Genomic DNA, 25,490 nt, shown 5'->3' with positions numbered 1-25,490 from the left:
AAATGGACCGAAAATTGCCTGTTGAATATTATAGGTTGCATTTTTAAACAGTTTGAATATTTTGGAAGTGAAATATGAAAGGTGAATATGGATTATTGAATTTTTAATAATGAAAATGTGTTTGAAATGTTTTTAATTGAAATATTCACAGCTTAAATATTCAACCATGTTGAATTTCAGCCCATAAAAATGCAAGCCCTAAAAATACAATGCATTCAAATGCAAGCATGGTTAATGCAATGCCTATTTTTTTTTCAAGTAGTGCAATTCAACAGGCTTTTTGTTTCAAAAACATTTGACATTATTTTACTTCCATAAACATCAAAGATATTTTGAAAAATGTCTCTGTTTTTCTGTCCATGCAATGAAAGTCAGTGTGCCATTTTAGATGCCACTGACTTTTATTATATGCACAAAAACAGTTAAAACATTCTTCAAAAAGATTTGGAACAACATGAGATTGATTACCAAATTTTCAAACTCAAGCAATGAGGAACAGTGTTGCAACTTCACACACAGACAAGATAGCTGTTAAATTCTCCAAAATTGCAACCTCAGATAGTAGTGTTGAATCATATTAGTACATCTGTCCAAGTCTCAACAAGAACTGTACATCACACGTCCTATGGCTGTAATTTATTTACAGAGTACAAAATCTGGACCCTCGAGCAATAGACCAGAGACACTAATGTGATCAGATGAGACATCGTTCAGCCTGTTTTCTATATCTTCATGGGTTTATGCTTGGGAAAAGCCAAATTATACCTTCAACACACATTGTCTGTTGCTACTGTAAAACATGATGATGGATTTGTCATGGTATTTGCTTCCTTCTCATGTGCATCACGTGGTCCCATGATTGCACTGCATGATCATAGAACTGCATGAATATAAAGCCATTTTACTGGATCAGACATATTCCCACTGTGCAAACATTGTTCCCTCATTATGTTTCTATATTACATGACGGTAATACTTCAAATTCAAGAGATTTCTTGAATAGCAGCAGGAAGCTAAAATGGCATCTAAGCATCACTGAATATTAATAGGAGGTTTTGGAGTGTGTCCTTGAAACTATCAAAGAAATAAAGAGACCTTTCTTTCTGAAAACGGTAAGGTCAAGTGTAATATCATTGTCATAAGGACTATTTAAGGGAAAAACATTCAAAAATGTATTACATAATACATTGAATATTAGTAAAATATACACTAGCATTCAAAAGTTTGGGGGTCAGTTAGATTTTTTAAAAGAAATTATTAATTATTCAGTAAGGATGCATTAAAGTGATCAAAAGTGACAGTAAAATATTAACATTTATAATGCTACAAAAATGTTTATTTCAAAGAAATGCTGTTCTTCTGAACCTAATATTCATCCAAGAATCCTGAAAAAATTATCACGGTTTCCACAAAAATATTAAGCAGCACAGCTGTTTTCAACATTGAGAATAATGAGAAATGTTTCTTGTGCACCAAATCAGCATATTACAATGATTTCTGAAGAATCATGTGATACTGAAGACTGGAGTAATGATGCTGAAAATTCAGATTATGCATCACAGGAATAAATTACATTTAAAAATACTGTATATTAAAATAGAAAACAATATTACAGCATTTTTTCTAATGGACTATTTGTACTTTTTATTAAATAAATGCCGCCTTGTTGAGAAAAATAAATAAATAAATCTCACCCATCTCAGACTTTTGAATGGTAGTGTATTTTAAAGAATTATAGCATTTTTCAAGCAAGACATTTCACAAGAAGAAATTATCAGGTTTTAAATGATAAATAAATAGATAAAAAACGTGTATATTGAAAATGTGATGTGACTACACCTGTGGTTACGATCTGGGTAACTGATTTCATACATCCGCTGAACAACTAAACATTATTTTGTGAACTGTTGTTTAAAAGTCATTGCAAAAATGTAAAGGTAATTCTTCATTCTAAAAACAGTATTATTTTCCACAGTGGACTGTGTGGAGCCATCCTGTTCGGGCCATGGCTCCTGTCTCCATGGTCAGTGCCACTGTACCTCAGGCTGGACCGGATCGAACTGTGAGACGCAACTCTCTCTGTGTCCAGAACACTGCTCTGGCCATGGCTCATTCCAAAGTGAGACCAGCACCTGCATCTGTGATGCCAACTGGACTGGCCCTGACTGTTCTACAGGTACCACTGATTCACTCATTTTGTGATCAGTCATGTCATAACTTTAAATAAGGTTTGATTAGAGATTGGGAGATTTGTTTGAAAACTCCAAAACTTTGTTTAATTCCAAGTTTAAATAAGATTTGAAAATGAAATTTTCAGTGTGGTCTTAGATTTCTTGCACCCCACTGTAGGTAATTGAATCATTATTATAGGAAATGGTTGTGGGTCTATGCTCTAACATGCTCTCCACACCGGGTGCTGTTAGGAACACTAATGTTTATGTTTCTAGTTTGATTAGCCTGTTGTGAGTAACCTTTCAATCAAGTCAGCATTTCCTGTGGCCATGACGCATACACTGCACGCTAATCTTACAGAAGCTGCGAGAACTTCCATATGTTACAGTCCCTTGCTGATGCCTGTAAGTAATTGGTGAAAAGAAAAAGAAATGCAGCTGTCAGGCTGTTTCTTCATAGAATGTTTAGGGAATTATGCTATCACAAGCACCTGTGGTTTTGGAATAGGGGAATTTTGTGAAATGTAAATGTGAAGAGAACAATAAATGTGGTGCTGCAGTTATCAAAAAGTGTTATAGCAAAACAGAAATCACCACAGATTCAATTTAATGTGCTCGACTGTTACAGTATGAAAATAAATCTTCTGTTCATATGTGAACTAAAGTTAGATTAACACTTACTGTACACTGCTGTTTAAATGTTTGAAGATTTATGTTTTTGAAAGAAGTCTCTTATGCTCAATAAGGGTACATTTTTTAAAGTACAGTGAGAAAAATAATATTGTGAAATATTATTACATTTTAATATAGATGTTTTCTATTTGAATATATTTTAAAATGTAATTAATTCCTGTGACAGTAAAGCGGATTTAGCATTATTACTCCAGTCTTCAGTTTCACATGATCCTTAAGAAATCATTCTAATATTCTGATTTGCTGCTCTAGAAAGATTCATTATCATTGTCAGTGTTGAAAACAGTTGTGCTGCTTAATATTTTTGTGGAAAAATATTAGTCTTAACTGTCGCATTTAATCAGTCAATAAAAAAAAAAAAATCTATCTAAAGTGTATATTGGTTTACTTCTATATTCATATACCACTTTGGTAATGCTTCCATATCCTTTTTTATTGGATTTTATCAAGGATTTTCATCAGCAATTAAATATAGCAATACTGCTATACAGAAATGTTTTATTTGAACTTTTAGCTTCTAGTAAAGTAGTAAAGCAACTAAGCCATTACTTTCTTCTTGAGTGTTTGGTGAGCTTAGCATCGGGCCACTTTAGCTGCAGCTCTGGCCATGGGAGCAATGGGAGTCCACTTGCTTGCACAGTTGGGGTTTTGTCTCTTCATTACCTCCACTGTTCCACCTCAATTAAATAAACTTTAATTAACGTGTGTGTGGCGTGGATCGACCCGCCTCCCGCTGGAACCTGGAAGTGCTAAAAACAGATAAACACCTTGCCGCTAATGAAAAATTGATTACATCGACTGGTGTGGAAAAAGAACGCTGTAAAAAAAAAAAAAAGATTGAAAAAAATCAACCACCCCTTCACCCTTTTAAAGCAATTTAATATTCCAGAGAGCCGACACCACCTAATCAGACCCTCCAAGGTCTTGCAATTGAATAAAGAACTTATCTTCTCCCCTGGACAAACATTTCAGAGAGACTTTACCTACGTTTCACTTCGGATTTTAGCCGTCATTTATTTGTCAAGTGGACTTTCTTCCCACTCTAAAAGTTGCTTGACAAAAAAAAAATGGCTTTATGGAAGACCAATTCTGAACTTGCCTGAAAGGTTGCCTTGGGTAGCGGTGGAGAAAAGTCACCAGTGTAATTTCTCTGCAGTGATAAATTGGCTCGATTATGGCCTTATAAAATCAAAATTGCCCCGGGCTGTGTTATTTGCCTGTTTTTAGGAGTCGTTGAGGTGAGTTCTAAGGACATAATGATTAGTTGAAATGAAGGTGGATAGGGCAAAGCCAGGTCTAAATTGCCCTTGTTATCTAGCATCAGAGGTGTTTAGATGCACAGTGCTGCCTGGTCTCAGCCTCGAGCCTTATTCTCTTCCAATGGCAGGATCTCTAACTTAAGGCAGACATTACCTGAATTGTATGATTTTATTGAGAACATACATACTGAAAATGTTAACGCATTTGAAATAGTGGTTCCCCATATCTTACTTCACTTTACTGTATCGATATTAGAACATAATGATTATTCGAAATTAAGGTGGATAGGGGCATTCCAGGTTTCAACTTCTCTTTACCTGTCATCAGATGCATTTAGATGGTCCTACACATTGCTGTCTGGTTGCAGCATGTCTGAAAAATGGATCTCTAAGCTTAATACTTCCATTGCTGAATATCTAGCTCATTGTAGACAATGCCTGATTTATATGAATTTATGCAGAAAATACATACTAAAAATTTAAACGCCTCGTGCTGTCTGACGCATACAGATGTAATCTTACGGTCTTGTCTTGACCTGTAGGTTGTTTTAATACATGCAGATCGTTGTTGGACTGGAAACAGACATGCAGATGTAATTCTACTGTGTGCATGTTAATTCATTTAGTTTAATAGTTTGCAGCCCACTGGGAAATTTTAAGGTGACAGTAAATTGAATGTATAATATAAACTGAGTAATGAAGTTGTTGTAGCACCATCTATGGAACCAAGTCTTCCTAATTTGGGATGTCTCTCTAGAATAACACAATAGTGCACAATATTTGCTGACACTTGCAGAATATGGTTATGCCTTATGGAAGTAATTATCTATTAAATTTACCATCCATAAACTGGTTTTGGCATGTAGCCACGCCATATTTTTAAATTCAAATTAATAAAAAAATATATATTAATAATTAATATATGATAATAATATGAAATAGAGTGAATTATATTAAGGCATTTTTAAAGGCACTAAATGTTATGATAACAGAAACGCAACACAGTGTAATTCTGTTAAGGAGTCATTTGTCCTTGAAAATGTGCACAAGACATTAAGTCTTGTGTGAATGTGTGTGTGTACATGTATTTGTTGATGGATGCCCATGAGGGCTCCAGAAATGTTAGCAGTCACAGCTTGTAGGATGACAAGTTCAGAGCCATTGTGCATTGGCTTTAACACAAAACTATCAAAGGATTACAGCCAATTTTGTTCCCCAGCAATCAAATAAAATCCAGCATTGAGAATTAGAGTGCCGAAGATGCATTCAGTCATAGCAGTTATAATTCAGCATGGTGCTGTTGTGAAGGAGATGAAATTTCTTTGTTTTGCCAAAGTAGATGAGACAACATGTAGATCAGGGGTCTTCAACAGGGGAACCGCAATTGTACTGCAGGCATCCACAAATTAATGTTTGATCTCAAACTTATTTTGTGGACGAAATTGAAATGTGTGTTAAACAAAAATACAACATTAAGTTAACTTCAACGAGCGCTCATGTTAAGAAGCAACAATTCAGATTAAAGTTTCATTGTCCGTCCCACATTAAAATGCATCAAGGAAAATCTAAATCTAATGTACAAGTATCTGACTCTTCATCCATGATAATTATTTTAATGGCATAAGATATGTAAATGTACTAATGCAAGATGTGTTACTGTACAAAAAATGTTTCCGTTGTATTGTTGTTTTATAAACTGTATTTATGTAAAACACACTGCTGTTTGTTTCAGAAATGTGTGCAACGGCTTGCAGTCCTCACGGTGTGTGTGGTGGAGGTGTGTGTCGATGTGCGGACGGCTGGTCGGGGCCAGGGTGTGAACAGGAGGATTGTCAGGCTCACTGTGGTGAGCACGGCATGTGTCGAAAGGGGAAGTGTGAGTGTCACCAAGGTTGGACAGGAGAAAACTGCAATATCGGTGAGTTAACAATGTTGTGAACCTTGTATTTAGTTAGATTAGCTTTAAAAATAGCTTATCCTATTCAAGGTTCCTACAGTCAAACTATTGGAAATATCACAGATAAAATTGTAATTTACAGGCCAGTAAAAGTCATGGAAAAAAGGTTAGATTTCTATAGTGAATATACAATACCATTCTAGCGTTTGGGGTCAGAAATAAATCCTTCCATTCATCAAAGAATCCTGATTCCCCCCCCCCCCCCCCAAAAAAAAAATTCAACATGGATAATAATAAGAAATGTTTCATAAAATCAGCAAATTAGAATGATTTCTGAAGGATCATGTGACACTGAAGACTGGAGTAATGCTGAAAATTCAGCTTTGCCATCACAGGAATATATTACATTTTAAAATTTCATTTTAAATTGCAATGATATTTCACAATACAGTTTTTACTGTATTTTTGATCAAATAATTACAGAAGTCTTGCCTTCTCAAACGTTTCGTCATTTCATTGACTAAATATTTCTTAGTCGGTCTTAGTTAGAGATTTTGTAGAGTAAAAGCTCACAAGTCATGGTGATGGTTGATGTTTTTATATAAATATTTATTTTAACCATATCTTTTTAATGATTCACAAATCTGAATCAAAATGATTTTGAAACATCCTTATCCAGGAAACAAAATTGACTGAAAAGGCAAAAGCATATTACATTTTGAGAAAATGCACAGCATATTGGAAAATGTAAAATTGTTCAGGGAATACTTGAGAATTTTCAAATCAAACACATTGACAGCACATCAATACACTGTTGCACAAATTTTATGAATCACTTATGGGAGCTCACAGGTTGCCAATCGGATAAATATGTACATGAGTTGCATTGTTAACATTGCACAAAAAATAATATTGTGTTAATAATTACTTTTTTGTTCATTCATTGCATCACTCTAGCACACTTTCTGGACAGCAAAATAAAAGGTACAGTGCTTTCTTTCATTTGCCATGGTTTGCTTTCTATGTGATCTGTGAAATTAAAAATATAAACGTTCCTTTTTAATTGCATTTTAATTGAATACAAATGTTTATGAAACCTAAAAGCAGATTCACAGACATAGACCTTGCTTCGTCAAAAAAAGTAAAAGAAAAATTCTAAAGCTGCCGTGCCTTTCTCTGATCAAGCTCTTCAACAGTACAATGCAAATATCATGAAATGTCATATTTACTGAGGAGAGGGTAAGCCGCAGCATATTAGGTGTGTGTAAACCAGCGGAGGCTGCCTGGGCTGTCTAAAGAAATGACACTAAATCACTGCATACCGCAGTATAACACCCCATGTTTAATTCTTTTCCCTGAATGTCTCTTCATGATAGCAGACTGGATAGGATATAGAGGTAAAGGTCATGCTGCCCTGAAGAGAGCATGTGGCTCTGACCCCTCTGTCTCTCAAGCATGACTTTCATTATGTCTATGTACCGTGTATTAATGTCTCCACATCTGTTCGGTTTCAGGTTTCCTGTTTTATACAGTGTAAATGCAGGCATACAGAGACACACACACAACCATCAGTCAGTCCATGCACATATACACGTTCGCATTACCCAAATCCCCATTGTTGCACATCTCACTGTCTCTTAATGTAATATTTAGCAGCTGCTAAGCTCCTTTAGTTTAGCATTTCCCTCTGTAATTTCCATATGATGGAGCACTTCTGTACACTGTCTGATCAGCTCAGCATGCTGTTTCTTCACATGGACACTGCTAGATGTGATAATTTAACAGTATTTTTCAAAAGAACTTTCTTTTAACTTTAGAAGCTGCTCAGAGACTTATTTAATTTTTTTACTTCATTCAAACCATTTTCCTAATTGGTGTTTCGCTGAATTTATTAATCTATTCTCCTGAAAAAAAGGGGGGAAAAATGATTTTCTAAAACAGATATTTTGTCCAGCTGTTTCATGTGAAATTACAGCTGTCCCTGAGTCCTGTTCGATGTCTTTAAAATGTCAAGTGCCAAACGTTTGACTGACTAAGCCACATTCACCGTGTTTTCCCTTGTATGTTTAAGCAGTTCTTTATGGTGAGTTCTTCACCCCCTTGACACATCCTAGGCTGCTGGTTGGTCTGTGTGTATAACTGATGAATTTGTCCCGGTAGATAGCTGTCCAGGGCTGTGTAACAACAACGGCAGGTGCATTCTGGACCAGAACGGATGGCATTGCCTCTGCCAGTCGGGATGGAGAGGGGTGGGGTGTGATGTCGCTATGGAAACCCTTTGCTCTGATGGCAAGGACAATGAGGGAGGTGAGAAAATGTTGGCGAAGTTGAGTGCTAAATAATTGTTTTACTATGATGGTGCTCCCACTTACACACATCTGTACTAGAAAAGTCTAAATAACTTTAAAAGCATCTGAATAGTTTATCTAAAGTCCCTTGTTATTTTAGATGGCTTGGTGGACTGCATGGACCCAGACTGCTGCATTCACAGCACCTGTCAGGGTCTGACATATTGCCGCGGGGCTCCAGATCCCAGCACAATGCAACACCACAGCTCACCTACTCCAGACGCTCAGGGCTTCTATCAGCGCGTCAGCTTTCTGGTAGCTCCAGGGGGCACCCATACCCTAACAGGGGAAAACACGTTCAACCACAGGTTAGGAGCTCTTGAACAGCTGAAGAATGCTCAGCAAGGTTTGGTGAACTAAACTGATAAATATGTGGCTTGAAGCGATACTTCACCCAAAAATGGATATTACCACAAAGACGTTTTTTTATTCGCACCCCAATGTTGGTGCAAATAATCGTAGGGATTAAATACTTTAAACATATTTTCAAAATATCTTCTTTTGTTTTCCAAAAGAGATTTGGAATGGCATGAGGGTGAGGTAATGTTGACAGAATCATAATTTGTGGCTGGACTATCTCTTTAATATTTCTATACTAGGCTGGTAATCTAATGCTGTTTTTTTTTGGGATAAGCTACTTTTTAATAATGTTAAAACATATTTTATGATGTCATAAAATGGCTAGTTTAGATGATTTAGGAAATTAACGTTATTTAAAAATGACTTTGACCATCAAATTGTTTTATATATAATTTATAATATAAAGCTTTTCACTGTGACACATGGCTTGTTATCCCATACATTTTTTATTCCGATAATTAATTTATCAGTACTGTAACATATTAAAATGTATATGCATAGAAAGTCCTTCTGGCTATGCAAGTAATTGTGATGCCGTTTGATGTGTTTCACAATATTTCCCACAATCTTAAAGTGTTTTTTTGTAACGTTTTGGGGTTGTAGATCTAACAGCATGGGGAAATAGAGCAAGACTCTCAAACTCATACGGAATAAACAATAGGCTTTTTCTTTTTGATAGGAATTCAGAACTTCAGTTTCCCTTTTGAAGACTCCATGTTGTCCTATCTAATTTTTTGCTGCTTTTATATTGCAGATAGAAAAGCCATCAACCGTTGGTATGATTTGTATGAAAAGCTAACACACCGTGTACTTTAAGAAATGATTACTTTTTCCAGTGAAAAAATTGAGCGCCTCACCTTTGCACCTCTTCAATTTGGACTCTTGAGCGAATATGTTCAATGCCCTTTGGTGTTTTCGGGCAAAGTTAACAATATGAACATTGCTGCTTGTCTTTACTGCCTTAGAGTAGGACCAGTTAAGAAAAACTTGTTAGAATCTCTTAAGAATATTTGGCTGATGAAGCTTTTGATTATGCCTTGATGAGGAAACTTCTCATCCCGCCCATCTGCCCTGATGTTCCTTTTGTTCGCACACTGAGAAATTATCGCACAATTAGTCTAAAGATGCGAGATTGCAGGTCAGACACTAAATGGTGCTTGGTAAAATAATTTGTGCTGTAATTACATCTATTAAGATTATCAAAACAGACTGGCAGTGGAAGGTCAGGTGCAGTGGATTGAGACATTTTATAGTTGATCTGGACATTTAAGATATAAAATCTAAAAATGTTATACATAGAATATAAAAAAATTAATGCTGCTTTTTTTAAAATAAGCAGTCTGCTGACCTTGAAAATCAATGCGATGGTTAAACTACCTTTTCTTTCTTTCAGAACCACATTTACGTCTTTTTTTTCGCGTGTGTTTGTGTTTATTTAACAGCCTGGTGTCTGTAGTGCGCGGACAGGTGGTGACCAGTGACGGCACTCCACTGATTGGGGTGAATGTGTCCCTTCTTCATTACCCCCAGCAGGGTTATACCATCACCAGACAGGATGGCATGTACGTACAAATATGTTGTACTCAGACACAGACAAGCGCATACGTATACACACATAATTATGCTAATACCTATCCTTAAGATAGTCAGTGAGAAACCAGTTTGCATAGTCTTATGCAAATTCCTATTTACATTTCACTGCTTCCCACACAAGGCAAGTTAGGTCAAATCATCACAGACAGACAATGTCACTTACAGGCAACACATTACAACTTGATCTAATGTCATTTTATGACCCAGCAAGGTTCAATTTACAGATCATATATTTTTTGTAAACACAAAATAGAATATAATACACATCTCCACAAATGTTATATATATATATATATATATATATATATATATATATATATATATATATATATATAATATTTGTACATCCATATATCATATATAGCCTAATTCAGATTACACTTTGTGTGTAAAAATTCTAAGAATGACATCATTTTACTCTTTTTCCTAGATTTAAGAATGAGTGTGATTCATAAAGTATGCTCCTAAAATATTTAAGAGTGCTGGAGAGGTATCCTAACCTAGTTAGTTAAAAAAAGATGTAATGTATTAATTTTATGTATTAATTTAAATATATATTAATGTATTATAATGAGATATGTATATTATGTTATGTATATTATAATATGATGACAGGGAGTTAAATAAACGATACAGGCTTAATCATAAAGGTATTCTTTAAGTAACTGAATATGTAAGAAATGTAATAACCTCTCCCACTCTACAAATCAATGCTCTGACTGCAGTAATGAAAGTAATAATGACATTTTTTGGCGACTGGAAAAATGCAGCAGTGCACTGGTGATGACTTTGGCCCTTCAGTCCACAGCAAGCAGGGTCTTAAATAGCACTATTGTGGCACTGACCACACCAAACAGTAGTGGCCAAAAGTGATGTGTGAATTTTGTTTTGTTCTTTTATGAAGAGCCAAACAAGACAAAATTCATTCTTCTACTCTCACACACATACATTCTCCTTTCACATACATACATTTCTACTCTCACATACATACATTCTGCTTTTAAATACATACATTTTACTCTTATGCAAATGTATTCAAAGTATACATTTAATATTATAAATAATAAATGTATGTAAGAAGAAAATGTATGTATGTCTGAAAAAATATGTGTATGTAAGAGAATAATGTATATGTGTGAGAGAGAGTATAGTGGAAACGGAAGGCGTATAATGGAAACAGAAGGCAGGTATGGTGCGATCGGGGTCACCGGACTGCGGTCAAGCCAGCCGCGGTTTGAAAATACACGGTCAAGCCAGCCGGCAAAAAAAATGGGTGTGCGCCTATTACTATGATTACGGTTAATTCAGGAACAGCAGCGAGATAACTTTTTATCTTAGGCGGATGTCCGCGCCTGCGCTTTCGGATGTCGCGTGGGAGATCGCGACTTGACAATGTTTAAAAGAGATTAATTTTCAGTGCACTCAATGTTTTTGTAAAGAGAGTTTACAGTTATAAAGTTAAACAGCATCGTCAACTTCATCTCTGCAGCCGACAGTGACACAGAAAACACTTGTTTATTAATGAACAATTAAAATGTCTCCTTGCTATATTTGACATATTCATAATCATTACTTTTGCCGGTTCTTTGTGACAGCTTGTAGGTGCCTGATCTCATGTTTCTCATGTTGACAAGCATGTGCGTTGTTCAAGACTCAATATAGAGACCATGATTTTCCTACTAACAGAACTGCTTGCTAAAATACATTAACAAATATTAATGTTTATCATATAGGAGTCACAAATCGCAGGTTTCCTCCACAGTCAGGTGAACTGATTGACACTATTGTCCGTGAGTCGCTCGCAATCATGAGCTTTATGTTTTGTGTCTAAATGATCGCACGGTTTTCAGCCAGTTTGTGAAGTTCAAAGCACAGTTGTGAGTCACATTTTATTTCATTTCACTTTTTCACATTTCAGATCACATTTTATTTTGTGTCAAATTATTATATTGTCAGCTTGATCGCGGGATTATGAAAAATATTCATGTTTTAACCAAGAGGGAAAATGTTGTCCTTTTTTATCGCTACAGCCCTAATAATAAGCCAAGCTCAGTCTGTTGTTAATGAAGTCGAAAGAAATTAATGTTCGTCAAACAGGTCTATTGCCACTTATGGTCGTGGATTTGATTGAAACTGTCAGGCAGTGTTGTTGATCTATATTGTTGAAAACTTAATGCGTAATGGAGATTCCAAAGCGCTCTTCTATGGTCAGAACCAAGGAGAGCGATCGTGGATAGGTCCATCCTATGCACCGAAACTTTTTACAATGCAACAAAATATTTAAAGAGCACCAAGCTATTAAAATCTCTATTATGTAAGCACAAATAATATCAAAGTATATTAGTTAGTCAATTTTTATTAGGTTAAACAGTGATTTGATAACGTTTTTAATTTAAGGCCCACCCACAATTGGTTTGGCCCATCTAAAACTGAAATCCTGGCGCTGTGCTTGCCATACAGTATCAGATAAATGTGTAATATGAGTTTATTGAAAGAGCGTTTCACTTTTTGACGTGAAGAAATCACACTGCCAGCTATTTCAACACTGTGAAACAAAAAAAAAACGAATTTATTGTTGTCTTTGTTGAATTTGCAGATTGTACAGTGTGTGACAGAAATAAAAAGTATATGTGCCACCAGAAAAACAGCCTCTTCTGTGTGTGCAACAGGACATAACTGTTCTCAGACCTGATTCTTTGTCTGGATTCATAAGCAGTCCGCACTACATTTAGACAACCATATAAGGTTTGGATGCCAAAAAAAATAAATAAAAATAAATAAATAAATATATATATATATATATATGTGTGTGTGTGAAAGGAGAATGTATGTGTGTGTGAGAGTAGAAATGTATGTGAAAGGAGAATGTATGTGTGAGTGAGAGTAGAAATGTATGTATGTAAAAGGAGAATGTGTGTGACAGTAGAAATGTATGTATGTGAAAGGAGTATGTTTGTGTGTGACAGTAGAAATGTATGTTTGTGAAAGGAGAATGTATGAGTGTGACATTAGAAATGTATGTGATGTGTGTGTGTATATATATATATATATATATATATATATATATATATATATATATATATATTCAGAGCCGGATTAACGCAAAGGCAAACTAGGCACGTGCCTAGGGCCCGATTGGCGGGATGGGGCCCAGACAGAGGGACAAAAAAAAAAAAAAAATTTAGCCTAAATGTCCTATCTACAATTTATTTCAAAATGTAGCCTATTAATCAACTAAAAATAGTAACGATGTTTATCTTAACCATAGACTGTTACATTACGTCACATTAACGCCAGCCCATGACTGTATAGAGGCGCCAGCCAGTTTAGTCCGAGGGGACGTCAGAGGCGATCAGAGGCGGTCAACGAACGCATCCATCAGGTGCTGCGAGTGCGAAGCAAAAGCAGAAATAGGCACGCAAAGAAGCACAGCTCGTAATGCAGGTCATCGATTTTGGTGTGATTGCAATGTATTTTAAATATAAACTTGTGGGCTACTGTAGATCAGCGTCATTTCTGGAAAAATCATTCACCGCTTTGTGAGTTTAAAAGAGCGCGAGCGTCATTAACGTGCCCAGACGCGACGCTTTGAATTTGCGCGTACAATCAATGAATAACATCGCGTCCAGAGCTGACTAGTAAAAAAGCTACAAAAGTAAAAGACAAGACGTTTGTATTCAAAGTTAAAAAACCAACACACTGCAACATTTTTAAATGTTTCAAATAAAGGATCTCATATCTATGGGTCTATCTTCTATATTCTGATGCTGATGATTAGATAATACCCTGACATCATAGCCTATACGAATATTAGTTTAGATTTTTTTTCCTGCTCAGTAGCGATCGTGTCTTTCTCTTCCACTTGATTTGTGTATAGCATATTTAAGGTAGCAATGCAATACATAATAACATATTACTGATATTAATAATATGACAATATCTGCAGTCATTATTGATTAAATGGGAGGGAAAAATCCTGCCCATAACGCAGACAAATTATAAAAGCACGTTCATGTTCATCTACTGAAGTTGTATTCTGGAACTGTGAATAAACTGAATAAAACAGCAAAATAACAACAAGAACAATAACATCTTCATTAAACAAAAAAGAGATTAGCTTAGATAAAGTTTGATAGGCTACCAGTAACAAGTCTGGACCCATTACTATTTTTAATGTTTTTGAAAGAAGTTTATTATTATGCTACAAGCCTGCATTTATTTGATCAAAAATACAGAAAAAAAACAGGAATATTCAGCAAGGATGTGTTAAATTTATAAAAGTGATATTGAAGACTTTTTTAAAAGAACTTTTTAATAATCAAAGAATCATGAAAAAAAGTATCACATGTTATAAAATAAATATTAAGCACCATTTCTAACATTTGATAATAAATCAGTTTTCTGAAGGATCACGTGACACTAAATTCAGCTTTGCATCACAGAAATATATTTTAAAGTATAGCCTAGTAAAATAGAAAACCATTATTTTAAATTGTAATAATATTCCACTATATTATTTTTCTGTATTTTTGATCAAATAAATCCAGGCTTGATGAGGATTTATAGACTTCTTTCAAAAACATTACAAATAGTAATTTGTCCAAACTTATGTACTGTGTAAGTAAAAATATACTAAATTTAAAGTTAAATGTTGTATAAATAAAAAGGTTAGGAATCATATTTGTTTCAAGTGTGTTTTATTGGGGGTGGGGGGGCCTCCAACATGAATTTTGCCTAGGGCCTCCAAATGTCTAGATCCGGCCCTGTATATATTACACTTAGTGAAGGTTATCTGAAACTATTATATATCAAACTATTTGGCAAAAAAGGCAAACTACAGCTACAGGTTTAGAAAAATAAAAAAGCTCACAGGAAAAAAAATACATTGGCAACAACATAATCAGTCATTAAATTTTCACTGGTTCTCTCTTGTTTTTACATGTGCTCATAATTTCTTAGCATGATTTTGCATGTTTCATTGCATTATTACAAATAAAACAATCAACTAAGAGCATAACTACACAATATGCTTACAAAATATTTAACACATTTTTAATAATATTTGGATAAATGTCAAATATAGAAGATGTCAATTTTCCTAGGCTGGTCAACCCTTTTGGCTTACTGTTTACTGTATGGCAGTTAATTTTCATCAAGTCACTAGTATGAGGATTTTGGGCTTTCCTGGAGTTTGTGGAGCAGTTGTTAAGTTTATGGACATATAAATTATGTTTGCATCATTGCTCTAACTATAAATGAGGACAAATATATCAACAGAAAATGATTTTGATTTTATAAATGCATTAAATGATTGGTGTCATGCTGCTGTGTGTCCCCCTTGCAGGCTCACTATTGGATGATTCAGTGGTTGAGGGTGGCCATTTTGAGTTGACATCATTGTAGTCCTTAGTTTGCAGCACTTAAGTGTCACCTCAGTCAGCACTTAAGAATCAGTCCTAGACTTTACTGAAAGTTACTTTTAGCTGCTTTATAAACATCTCCTATAAGTAGGCCAAAATTGCCACCCTCAACCACTGAATCAGCCAATAGAGCCTGCAAGGGGGAGGTTACAGCAGCATGACACCAATCATTTAGAAGTAGAGAAGTCCTACTTTTTACTAAGAATTTTTTGACACTTAAGTCAAAGCTTAAGACTATTCTTAAGAGCATTTCTGAGAAGTTTTATACATACGGGCCCAGGGGCCATATTCACAAAACATCTTAAGGCTTAAAGTAGCTCCTAACTTGCCGATTTAGGAGAGCTCTTAAAAATAATGGGCATGTCAGTCCTAATTTTAGGACTCCTTAATTTTTGCTCTAAGAGTATTTCACAAAGTATTTTAGCTCTAAATCCAGCTCCTCAATCTGTGAAACATTAGTAGTCAAGAGGACTCTTAAGTCACTAAGACAAAATCACAAACAATCCTAATGGCTGTTGCTTGCAATCCGCCTCAGCAATCCGCCCAAATACACTGTACACCATTGAGGCAATAGCGATAGCTAGCCTTGGGTGCTGAACCTTTTCTTCATAAATGCAATACATAGTTTATAGATTTATAGATTTTAATCTACGATAAAACGGCTAAAATAAATCTTATTATAGTTATTATAATCTTATTATAAATAATGTCTGATTACCTGTGGCAGTTGTTTTCATGAGTTCACATTTACAAATGATTGAATAGAGTAAAAGAATATAATAAGCGTATTTGCTGTCCAAGGGGATCGAGGGCTCCGAGCTTGTAATTTAGCCCCGAGTTACACCCCGTATCCCCAGCCGAGAGTGAGGAACGGGGTGGCGGAGGGATGCAGAAAACTGTTGAGGTACTAGGTGAGTCAGCTCTCGGCTGTGTATATATACCTCCTCTCGAGCTGATTAGATAGACCGTTTGAACGTCCACCTCCTGAACTTTGTTTATGAAACATTATTCGTCGCTTGAATTCTGCAATCTCTCGAGATGCAGACATGTAAGAGGCTGACAATTAGCTGAACATATACTAGTTTAATAGTGACATTTAGCTACATTTTAAAACCTTTATTTGAATTCTAAAATATTTATATGATTAAATCACTGACAGAGACCCCTCCCCTATCAGCCAATCACTGTGGGCATAGTTAATAAGCTTGTTGACATCATCCATAGCAACGAGGTCAACCCCGCCCTTACTCTTAGCTTAAGACTTCTCTCTATTCCTTTGTAAAAGTTGGTCTCAGCAGCTTTGTAAATATGTTTTAAGAGAAAACTCTTAACTAAGAACTTTTACTGCCATTTAGGAGAACTCTTAGGGGCAGATTGACTAAACAGGGCAATTAGCGTGAGAGCGCAATTCCTAAACAGCGCCGATGGGAGTGTAGTGTTCTGTGCGTGATCTACTGACGACGCGCAAATTAAAGAACACAGACTCAGTCAGATCATTTCCATAATGACCAACGCAATCTACCAGTTAGCATCTGGTTCAAGATGTGCTTTTTTTGGGCGGTAAATAATGGTGCAAAGACCATTACTTTGACGAGTGCAAACCTTAGGAAATGACCTTGTTTGATTCATTTAAATACTCTCCTCCCATAAATGTTGTGCCTGAAAAGGAAACTCCTACAAATGCATATGCAATAAGGTCAGCCGCAAAAATAAATGTGTCCAAACCTTTTCAGTACTAATTTTTCCCGACAGCCATTTTTTTAACGCCAAAAGAGGGTTTGTGCTGGCGCAAGCTGTCAGTAAATCTTGCCCTTAGTGGTAAGATACAGCCCTAGGTTAGTAGAATAAGTGTAATTGCCAAGTTACTTATAGTCAGTAGAATGTCTATTGGAGAAGCATCAAAATAAAGTGTTATCAAATATTAAGCAGACAGTCTACTGATACTCTCTTGAGAGTTAGTTGGCATGTACTTGCAAAGTTACTCATAATCAACAGAATGTCTAAAGTGGACCACCGAAATAATGTGTTACCATAATTTAAATGATTATGCAATTTAAGTAATAATTGTTTTTAAAATGAACACTTATTACAAACAAAAAAACGAATTACACATTAAACAATCTGGCAGTGATGATACTGTTTTAATCATGAAACATAAGTAAATAAAACAGTTGCTTGATTTTGAGTCTGACAAATGATGATTTACAGTAGATGAATCAGATGGTAATCCATTAGCCGTTCTGACAAATCAAATAAATTCAGTGGAGGATTTAAGACTGATTTAAACTGAGTGCAAAAATCTGATCTGCACACACATACATTAAAAATATGAAAAATTTCACATTCAAACCCCATTTTAACTCTAGTTATACAACATTAATGCAGTCAGCAGAGTTTAACTTTAAGTTCTGTGCTGATCTGACCTTCTTGTACCTTATAATAATCCCTTTAGTCATTATCCATCATTATCAAGTATCACACAGATCAGCAGTTAATGCGAGTCTTCTACTCAGGGGTCACGTGTGGGAGTGTGCATGTGTATGTGTGGCGACCGTATGCCTTTAACTGAGGCATGACCATAATGCATTAAAAATGCAATTTTCGTTTCAATAGAGTTTAATGAAAGAATGAAAAATACACAAGGGATGGGTCTACATCTCTAAAGAAGGAAGGCCGATGTTGGGGATTATCTGATATATATACAGATCCCTCCTAAAAACCTGCACACAGGGGAATGGCCTTCAGATAATCATGCTTGTTCAGTGCTGGTGTCTGCTCTTGGTTAGCAAGCGTGTCCAAAGGGAAACAGAGGGAAAGAAACAGCTTTAAAGGCTGATGGTCTGGAACAGTGGCCCAGCCATGCCCAGATTGAAAAAAGGGACAGGAGCAGTTAGTGAGAATTTCAAGGCAGTGGCACTTCAAGGATGTGTATGTTTGTGTGTATGTGCGTAAAGTCACCGCACCGTTCATCTCTCCCCTTCCGGGCAGAGAAGACAGCAGCTCATATAGAGCACGACTTCAAAGAGACGCCCCTTCATTTCCAAATCTGCGCCTACCTCCTCGTTACACCATGCTAATTAAAAAAGGGCCTGCACTAACTGCTACCTCCAGATCTCTCATCCAAATCCCTGAAACGTAAAAAGTTACATCACATCTTCCCTTATCAACTAATAGAACATCTTAAATGTGCTAGTGAACTACTGATAAAAGACAGTGAAGTACATGTCATTTAGCTGTTATTTTCATTGGATGTTTGAATCGGATACAATTCTAGCAGAGGATATGGAATGTGGAAGACATCACTAACTAAGTGCTGTGATGGAGCTAACAAACCATGAAATTTGGAGAAAACACGTGCGCTTGTCAATGTGATAACAGGAAATTATGAATCTCACTTAGCCTTCAAATGCCCTCTGCTCCCACACAAACAATGTGAGTTTATGGCACGATTTATGTCTTAAACTCATATAAATGATGAAATATTATTAAAATATACACTACTATTTAAAAGTTTGACGTTGGTACAATTTTCTTCTGCTCTCTTACGCTCACCAAGGCTGCATTTATTTGATACTGTAAAATTAAAACTGTAATATTGTGAAATATTGCTACAATAGCTACAAACTGTTTTTTATATTCAAATATTTTAAAATGTAATTTATTCCTGTGATGGCAAAGCTGAATTTTCAGCATCATTACTCCAGTCTTCAGTGTCACATGATCCTTCAGAAATCATTCTGATATGCTGGTATGATGCTCAAGAATCTTGATCAAAGATTTTTTCCGGGAATCTTTGATAAATAAAAGTTTAAAAGAACAGCATTCATTTGATATGAAAAGCTTTTTGTATGTATTTACTGTCACTTTTGAACAATTTAAAAGTCTGTGCTGAATAACTATGCATTCTTTCAAAAACATTTTTACTCACACCAAGCTTTTGAATAGTAGTGTGACATAACTTAAGTTGCTTTTGATACATTTCTCATACATACAACATAGAAGTTCCATGTATTAAATTGCAGTGATTGTCATGGTACAATGATAATAATGACATGTACCATTGGAATAGTATATTTTTGGACTGTAGCAATACCATTGTAGTTTTTTTTTAAATACCTTATCATCACTGTACCATGATACCACTGTAGCACTGTTTTGGAAGAGTAATGTAATTGTCTATCATACATGAGCTGTTGTGAAAATTGTATTTTTACCCAACTGCAGGTTTGATTTATTGGTGCACGGAGGGACAGCAATGACGTTATGTTTCCAGCGTGCTCCTTACTCCTTTGTGTATCGCACGGTGTGGTTGTCATGGAGAGTTTTCCATGTGATGGACACTCTGGTGATGAGAAAAGAGGAAAGAGACACGCCAACCTGTGAATTTAGTGGCCTTGACAGACCCTCGCCCCGAATCACCGCGTCACCACTCTCCACTTTCTACCGCTCCAGCCCCGAGGCCAGCCCCATCATTCCTGAGACACAGGTGACTCATACCGCATCACATCTTGGAGTAAAATGAGTCTCAGTTAATTTTTTTCAAGAAAATCTAAATAAATTTGACTATGTGTCTTAAGCCCATCTGATCTGTATGATTTAATGACATTTTTATTTAATGATGTGTGTAAATTCACTGTAAATTATTATTTTATGTAACTCATTCTGAAGATGTTCATATGATTCTGCTTGAAAATGGCATTGGTCATCTTTTTAACCAGTTATAAAGACTCTTTTTAACTATTGACTTCTGGGTTGCCATACACTAATGTTCAAAGGTTTGGGAAATGTATATTTTAAAATATAATTTATTCCTGTGATTGCAAAGCTAAATTGTCAGCAGGCATTACTTGATTCTTTAGTTAAATATGATATAGTGATTTGGTGCTCAATTAACATTGTGCTTCTTAATATTTATATGAGGATTCTTTAATGAATAGAAAGTTCGAAATAACAGTATTTATTTTAAATAAAAACACTTTTATAACATTATAGATGTATTTACTGTTACTTTGGAACAATTTAATGCATCATTGGAAAATTAAAGTATATACATTTTTTTCCAATAAATAAATAAATAAAATGAATGAATAAATAAATCTTACTGACCCCAAACTTTTGAACAGTAGTGTATATCCACCCCCGAGTGAAGAATGAATTCATAGTGTTTAATACATTTGCAAAGCAGTGCATTTTGTTACAAATAATTGTTATACAAATTAAAATAATCCACAAGGAAATTTACAGAACAAGCAATTAACTTCCTCCCTTATGCACGTTATTAATCACAGGTTCTTCATGAGCAGACGGCCATTCCTGGTAGTGATTTAGACTTGATTTACTTGAGTTCACGTGCTTCAGCCTACAAACCTGTTCTGAAGGTCATCTTGACCCAGTCCACCGTGCCCTTCGGCTTGGCTCGGATCCACCTCATGGTGGCTGTGGAGGGCAGAATGTTTCAGAAGCAGTTCCCAGCTTCACCCCGGCTCTCTTACAGCTTTATCTGGGACAAGACTGATGCGTACAGCCAGAGAGTCTACGGACTCGCAGAGGCTGTAGGTAGGTAGCAGAACAATGGGAGGAAAAAGATCTATATAAAGCCCTCTGTGTATGAATATATTATTAACTTGGACTGATTTAAACCAAGATACAATTAATCTTTTTTTCACCCAGATAATTCTTTGGCAAGATGAGTAAAAACTCTCTAAAAACTGGTAGTACAAGACAAACTGATTAGGTGAAGGTGACTTATTATGATACAGACCAAAAGGTTGAACTTAATATTCTCTGAACCTTAAACTAAAGGGATTTAGAACAGAGAATCAGGACAATAATATGGTTTCATTTTAATACGGCACAAAATGTGATTTAAACCTTGCTGAAAATACACATAGTTCAAAAGCCAATCTCATTTTGTTAAATTGGTAGCATATGCTTAATCTTTATCTGAACCATCTTTTTGCTAAACTGACTCTAGGTTGTGTTCTAACAATAAATAAAATCTACAAGCAGCTGCATTTTTCTAGTCCATCTTTATATTGCTGACTACTCTTTGCATGTATAATTAGTCTGCAAAGGAAGCACACTGAGAAACACCAGCTTTTAGAAGGTCACAGGTCCATTTGGAAAATGTTGCTATGACTGGACTCATTGTAATCATGCCATTTGCTGAAATTTTTCTTCCTTAACAATGTTGTAACTGCTGTGAAATAGTAACTGCAACAGTTTCTAATTATGCATGAACAATAAATTGTAAGTACCGCATATACTGTGCCAGTATTACATACTTGAATGTGAGCAGCCTATAGAATTAAAAAGGTTTCAGTGCTTAAAATATATAAATATGCTTAAAATATTTGGTTGTAAATTTTTTTTAAATATTATTTTTAAATTTTTAAATTAGGTGTAGAAAAACATTTAGAGATAATGGATGCCTTTTGCCCTGTTTTTCCCCCCTATACTGTAGTATCTGTGGGCTTCGAGTATGAATCATGTTTGAATGTGATCCTGTGGGAAAAGCGGACAGCCACACTGCAGGGATATGAGCTGGAGGCCGCCAACATGGGTGGCTGGACCCTGGATAAGCATCACATATTGGATGTGCCAAACGGTAGGAATCGCTTATTAAACCCCATTGGAACCACATCATGGGAAATGTCCCCTCACCAACTCAGGGGTCAGTGCCTCTACCTGGACTCATTGTCATAAATATTCATCTTAACGTGAAATATGGTTCATTGCCTAATTTGCACATAATAAAGCAGAGTTTGAAAGGGCTAATCGCTCACGGTGATGACAGATTAAATCGGAATCATTAACACAGCGTGCCAAGTCAGAGCTGTGCTCTCCAACATTATGGGGGACATGATTTGGCTGAATGAACTTTATCCAGTTTTCAGGCGCAGAATGCATACTTATAGCTTAATTCAATAAAAGTGCCATTAAAACACAAGCGTGAATATGGAAATGTGGCATTATTCCACCAGACATTCCCTGTTCCTTTGTCTCCATAATGAAACAGTGTGACAGGGAAACCCATTCTGTCAGCTTAAATCTCCACATTCTCACAGATAATGGCATCTTTTTATTCTTGGTAAATGACGATGTGTGCACATTTTGAACCGGATCCAGCAGTCGAATTTAATGGTGCATTTTGAGAAAGAAGTCAGCTCTGCAGTGCATCCTGATGCCTTAAACGAAAACACAAGATTAGACTGACACTTTTCAGGTGCGGTTATTTCTCTAGAGTTAGTTAGTGTGACACCATCTGATTGTACCTTGCCTGAACCAAAGAATTTAAGCCTCTTTTTGATTGCTGGCTAAATGCCCAGTTGGGCTTGGGATTTCCACACCCTTTAATCTGACGACCTGCCAAACAAATGGTCATGGCCGTCTGCTCAACCCTTATTTGTGCACCTCTAGACAGTTTATCTAGTTTAAGCACTATTCCTACCAATAAGGCTTCAATTCTCATTTTACACCTCGAGCGCCAGAGTAGATTAAACCAATTGCAGATTTAGGATATAGAGGTGGCTTATATCATTATCTTATTTTAGATTAGACCATTATTATGGAAATGCTTTGGTGTTGCCATTTTATCATGGCTTAGTTAATACTGATTATCATCAGTTAATAGTGCATTTAATTGATTAGCCAAATCCAGCAGGATGCATCACATCACTTTATTCTGATTGTTTGTGTTTTTATTTAATGCATGCAGATGAAATCATGACATTTTTACATGTTTTTATGTTACATATTTGGGAATTTTTATACTGCTTAGATTGCTTCCTGGTGAAGTTCATAGACTTGGAATTGAAGATTAACTGCATTGTTTTTGCTGTTTTTGTGAACTAAATCTGTCAAAAACCTCACAGACACAGTTGAAAGCGATGGAACAAAAAGCCCAGGAACTGCATATTCTGATAGAAAGCACTGAGGCAGAGAGCCTCTGTCCTAGAGCTCTCAGCTCTGTTAAATATAAATCCATAACATGATCTTCTGTTCTTCTTTGTCTCATAACTAAATAATGGCAGGTTTGCGGTTAGGTGAGTTTCACACTGGGTTACTCAATATGTATCTACTTGCTCATAATCTTCTTAGTCATTGAATTACAGATTTAGAATGGCTCTTAAAAGGGCTTATGACAAAAATCTGGCTCACCCTGGTTAATCTGAGTTCTATAAATTAAATGAAAGCTTTGCGCATTAGGGCATGTCACCTTTACCATCTTTTACGATTAGTGCATTTCTCTATATCAGAAGCGATCCATGAGAAGTGATGGAGATGGGAACATTTTTGTCCTGAATAACATGTCACAAATGTAATCAATTTGCCAAAGGGAGATCTTCTCTTTGACAGTCCCATTTGTCTCACTGATTGATAATGCAGAGCCTCTCATATCTATGGCTTACAGGTCTGATCAGCAGTCAACAGCCTTGCAAACTGTGTGCCTGATCTTATATGTGTTTGAGCATGAGCTACATCCCATTGCTGAGCTTTTACTCATAACACAACAAAACTCTGAGATTTTAAATATTAATCATAGTGGTTCAAAAGTCTGAGACTTTTGTATTTGTATTTGTATTGCTTCTATTTTGTATTTTTCTACTTTAATGCAAACAAAATATTATAAATTGTATTATCAGCATCAATTTTGAACTGAAACATTTAGTTTAATTTCAGAATAGTATCTGGTTTGTCATTTCGCTTTAATGGCAGCAGCTCTCAAGCAGCATGAACTCCACATGTTTGTGTAAAACCTGATGATCATGTTCTCCAGCATGATTTGAGAATGATGGAAGCAAGAATATCTGACCATCTGTGCAAAGGAGTTCACATGATCAATGCTACAAAGTTGCTTATTTGCTTAGTAACTTAGAAATGATGGCGGATATTCAGTGATTCTTCTTTTACTGACGATAAGTTCAATGTCGTCTTTTTTGGACCCCATTGTAGGTGTCAATCGTTAACCTTTTTGGTGAATTTTTCCGATATGGCAGACTGCTTAGCCTGAAGCATTTTTACAAATGCGGCAGAACACCTAGATGATTTGATATTCAGCTTGTTTGCTTGACATTTACCAAATAGTTTTATTTATCCCATTGCTATTTGATCAGCATATTTGCTCAGTGAATAATCAATAAACATAAGAATTGCATTACTGTAGATGACATTGAATAAAATTTCCATTTATAGTGTTTGTTGAACTTCATAGACACTGACATGTAGCTGAGACTGGCAACATTTTTTTTTACTGTTTTTTAACTAAAGGGTCTAGCCATAAAGTCACAAGGTAATTAGGCCACAATTTACAACATCTATGCTGCATGGTAATGAGTAACACTAATGAAAATCATGCACTTTAAATGTAATTATTTTTTGACGCTGCTTGTAATTAGTGGTTCTTGCAACTCTTGCAGCAGTTTGTGCTATGGATATCTTAAATTGTGTGGCTTGTTGAATACATTTGTGCAATTACTTTTCTAAGCAATTGGTTGTATTGTTCCTGGATAATGATGAAAAGAAAAACAAACAAAACATAAAAAAACTTTGTTGAATGATGAAGCCAAGCCAAAGGAATGAGTATTGGACTTTGTCCATAGAAACCACCCAGAACACCTTAACAACTGCATAAACCATTCACAATGCCTTCATAGTGATGTCGATTATCCAAAGCAATATGTTATTTTCATGTTGTTCTTGTTGCATAGGTTTTAGTCAAATATTTGTAGATATAGTTCATTATTTTC

At 35.7% G+C, this 25,490-nt stretch overlaps 1 protein-coding gene across 1 annotated transcript in view; it reads left to right on the top strand.

Moving 5' to 3' along the window:
• LOC308700298 (teneurin-3) overlaps positions 1-25,490 on the top strand; it is a gene marked incomplete at its 5' end in the record, with an annotated part of 119,098 nt that overhangs the window by 70,810 nt on the left and 22,798 nt on the right. Inside the window, 10 exons of the mRNA XM_081381875.1 lie at positions 1,976-2,176; positions 5,856-6,041; positions 6,978-7,004; positions 7,397-7,417; positions 8,181-8,327; positions 8,469-8,676; positions 10,171-10,290; positions 19,966-20,227; positions 21,030-21,297; positions 22,205-22,348. Of these exons, the coding sequence (XP_081238001.1) occupies positions 1,976-2,176; positions 5,856-6,041; positions 6,978-7,004; positions 7,397-7,417; positions 8,181-8,327; positions 8,469-8,676; positions 10,171-10,290; positions 19,966-20,227; positions 21,030-21,297; positions 22,205-22,348 (1,584 nt within the window). The remainder of the gene's footprint in view (positions 1-1,975; positions 2,177-5,855; positions 6,042-6,977; positions 7,005-7,396; positions 7,418-8,180; positions 8,328-8,468; positions 8,677-10,170; positions 10,291-19,965; positions 20,228-21,029; positions 21,298-22,204; positions 22,349-25,490) is intronic.

The sequence above is a fragment of the Scardinius erythrophthalmus genome, assembly GCF_964197995.2.
Source record: "Scardinius erythrophthalmus genome assembly, chromosome: 13".
Lineage (NCBI taxonomy): Eukaryota > Metazoa > Chordata > Actinopteri > Cypriniformes > Leuciscidae > Scardinius > Scardinius erythrophthalmus.
The sequence above is the reverse complement of the archived record's forward strand: the minus strand, read 5'-3'. Positions and strand labels throughout refer to the sequence as shown.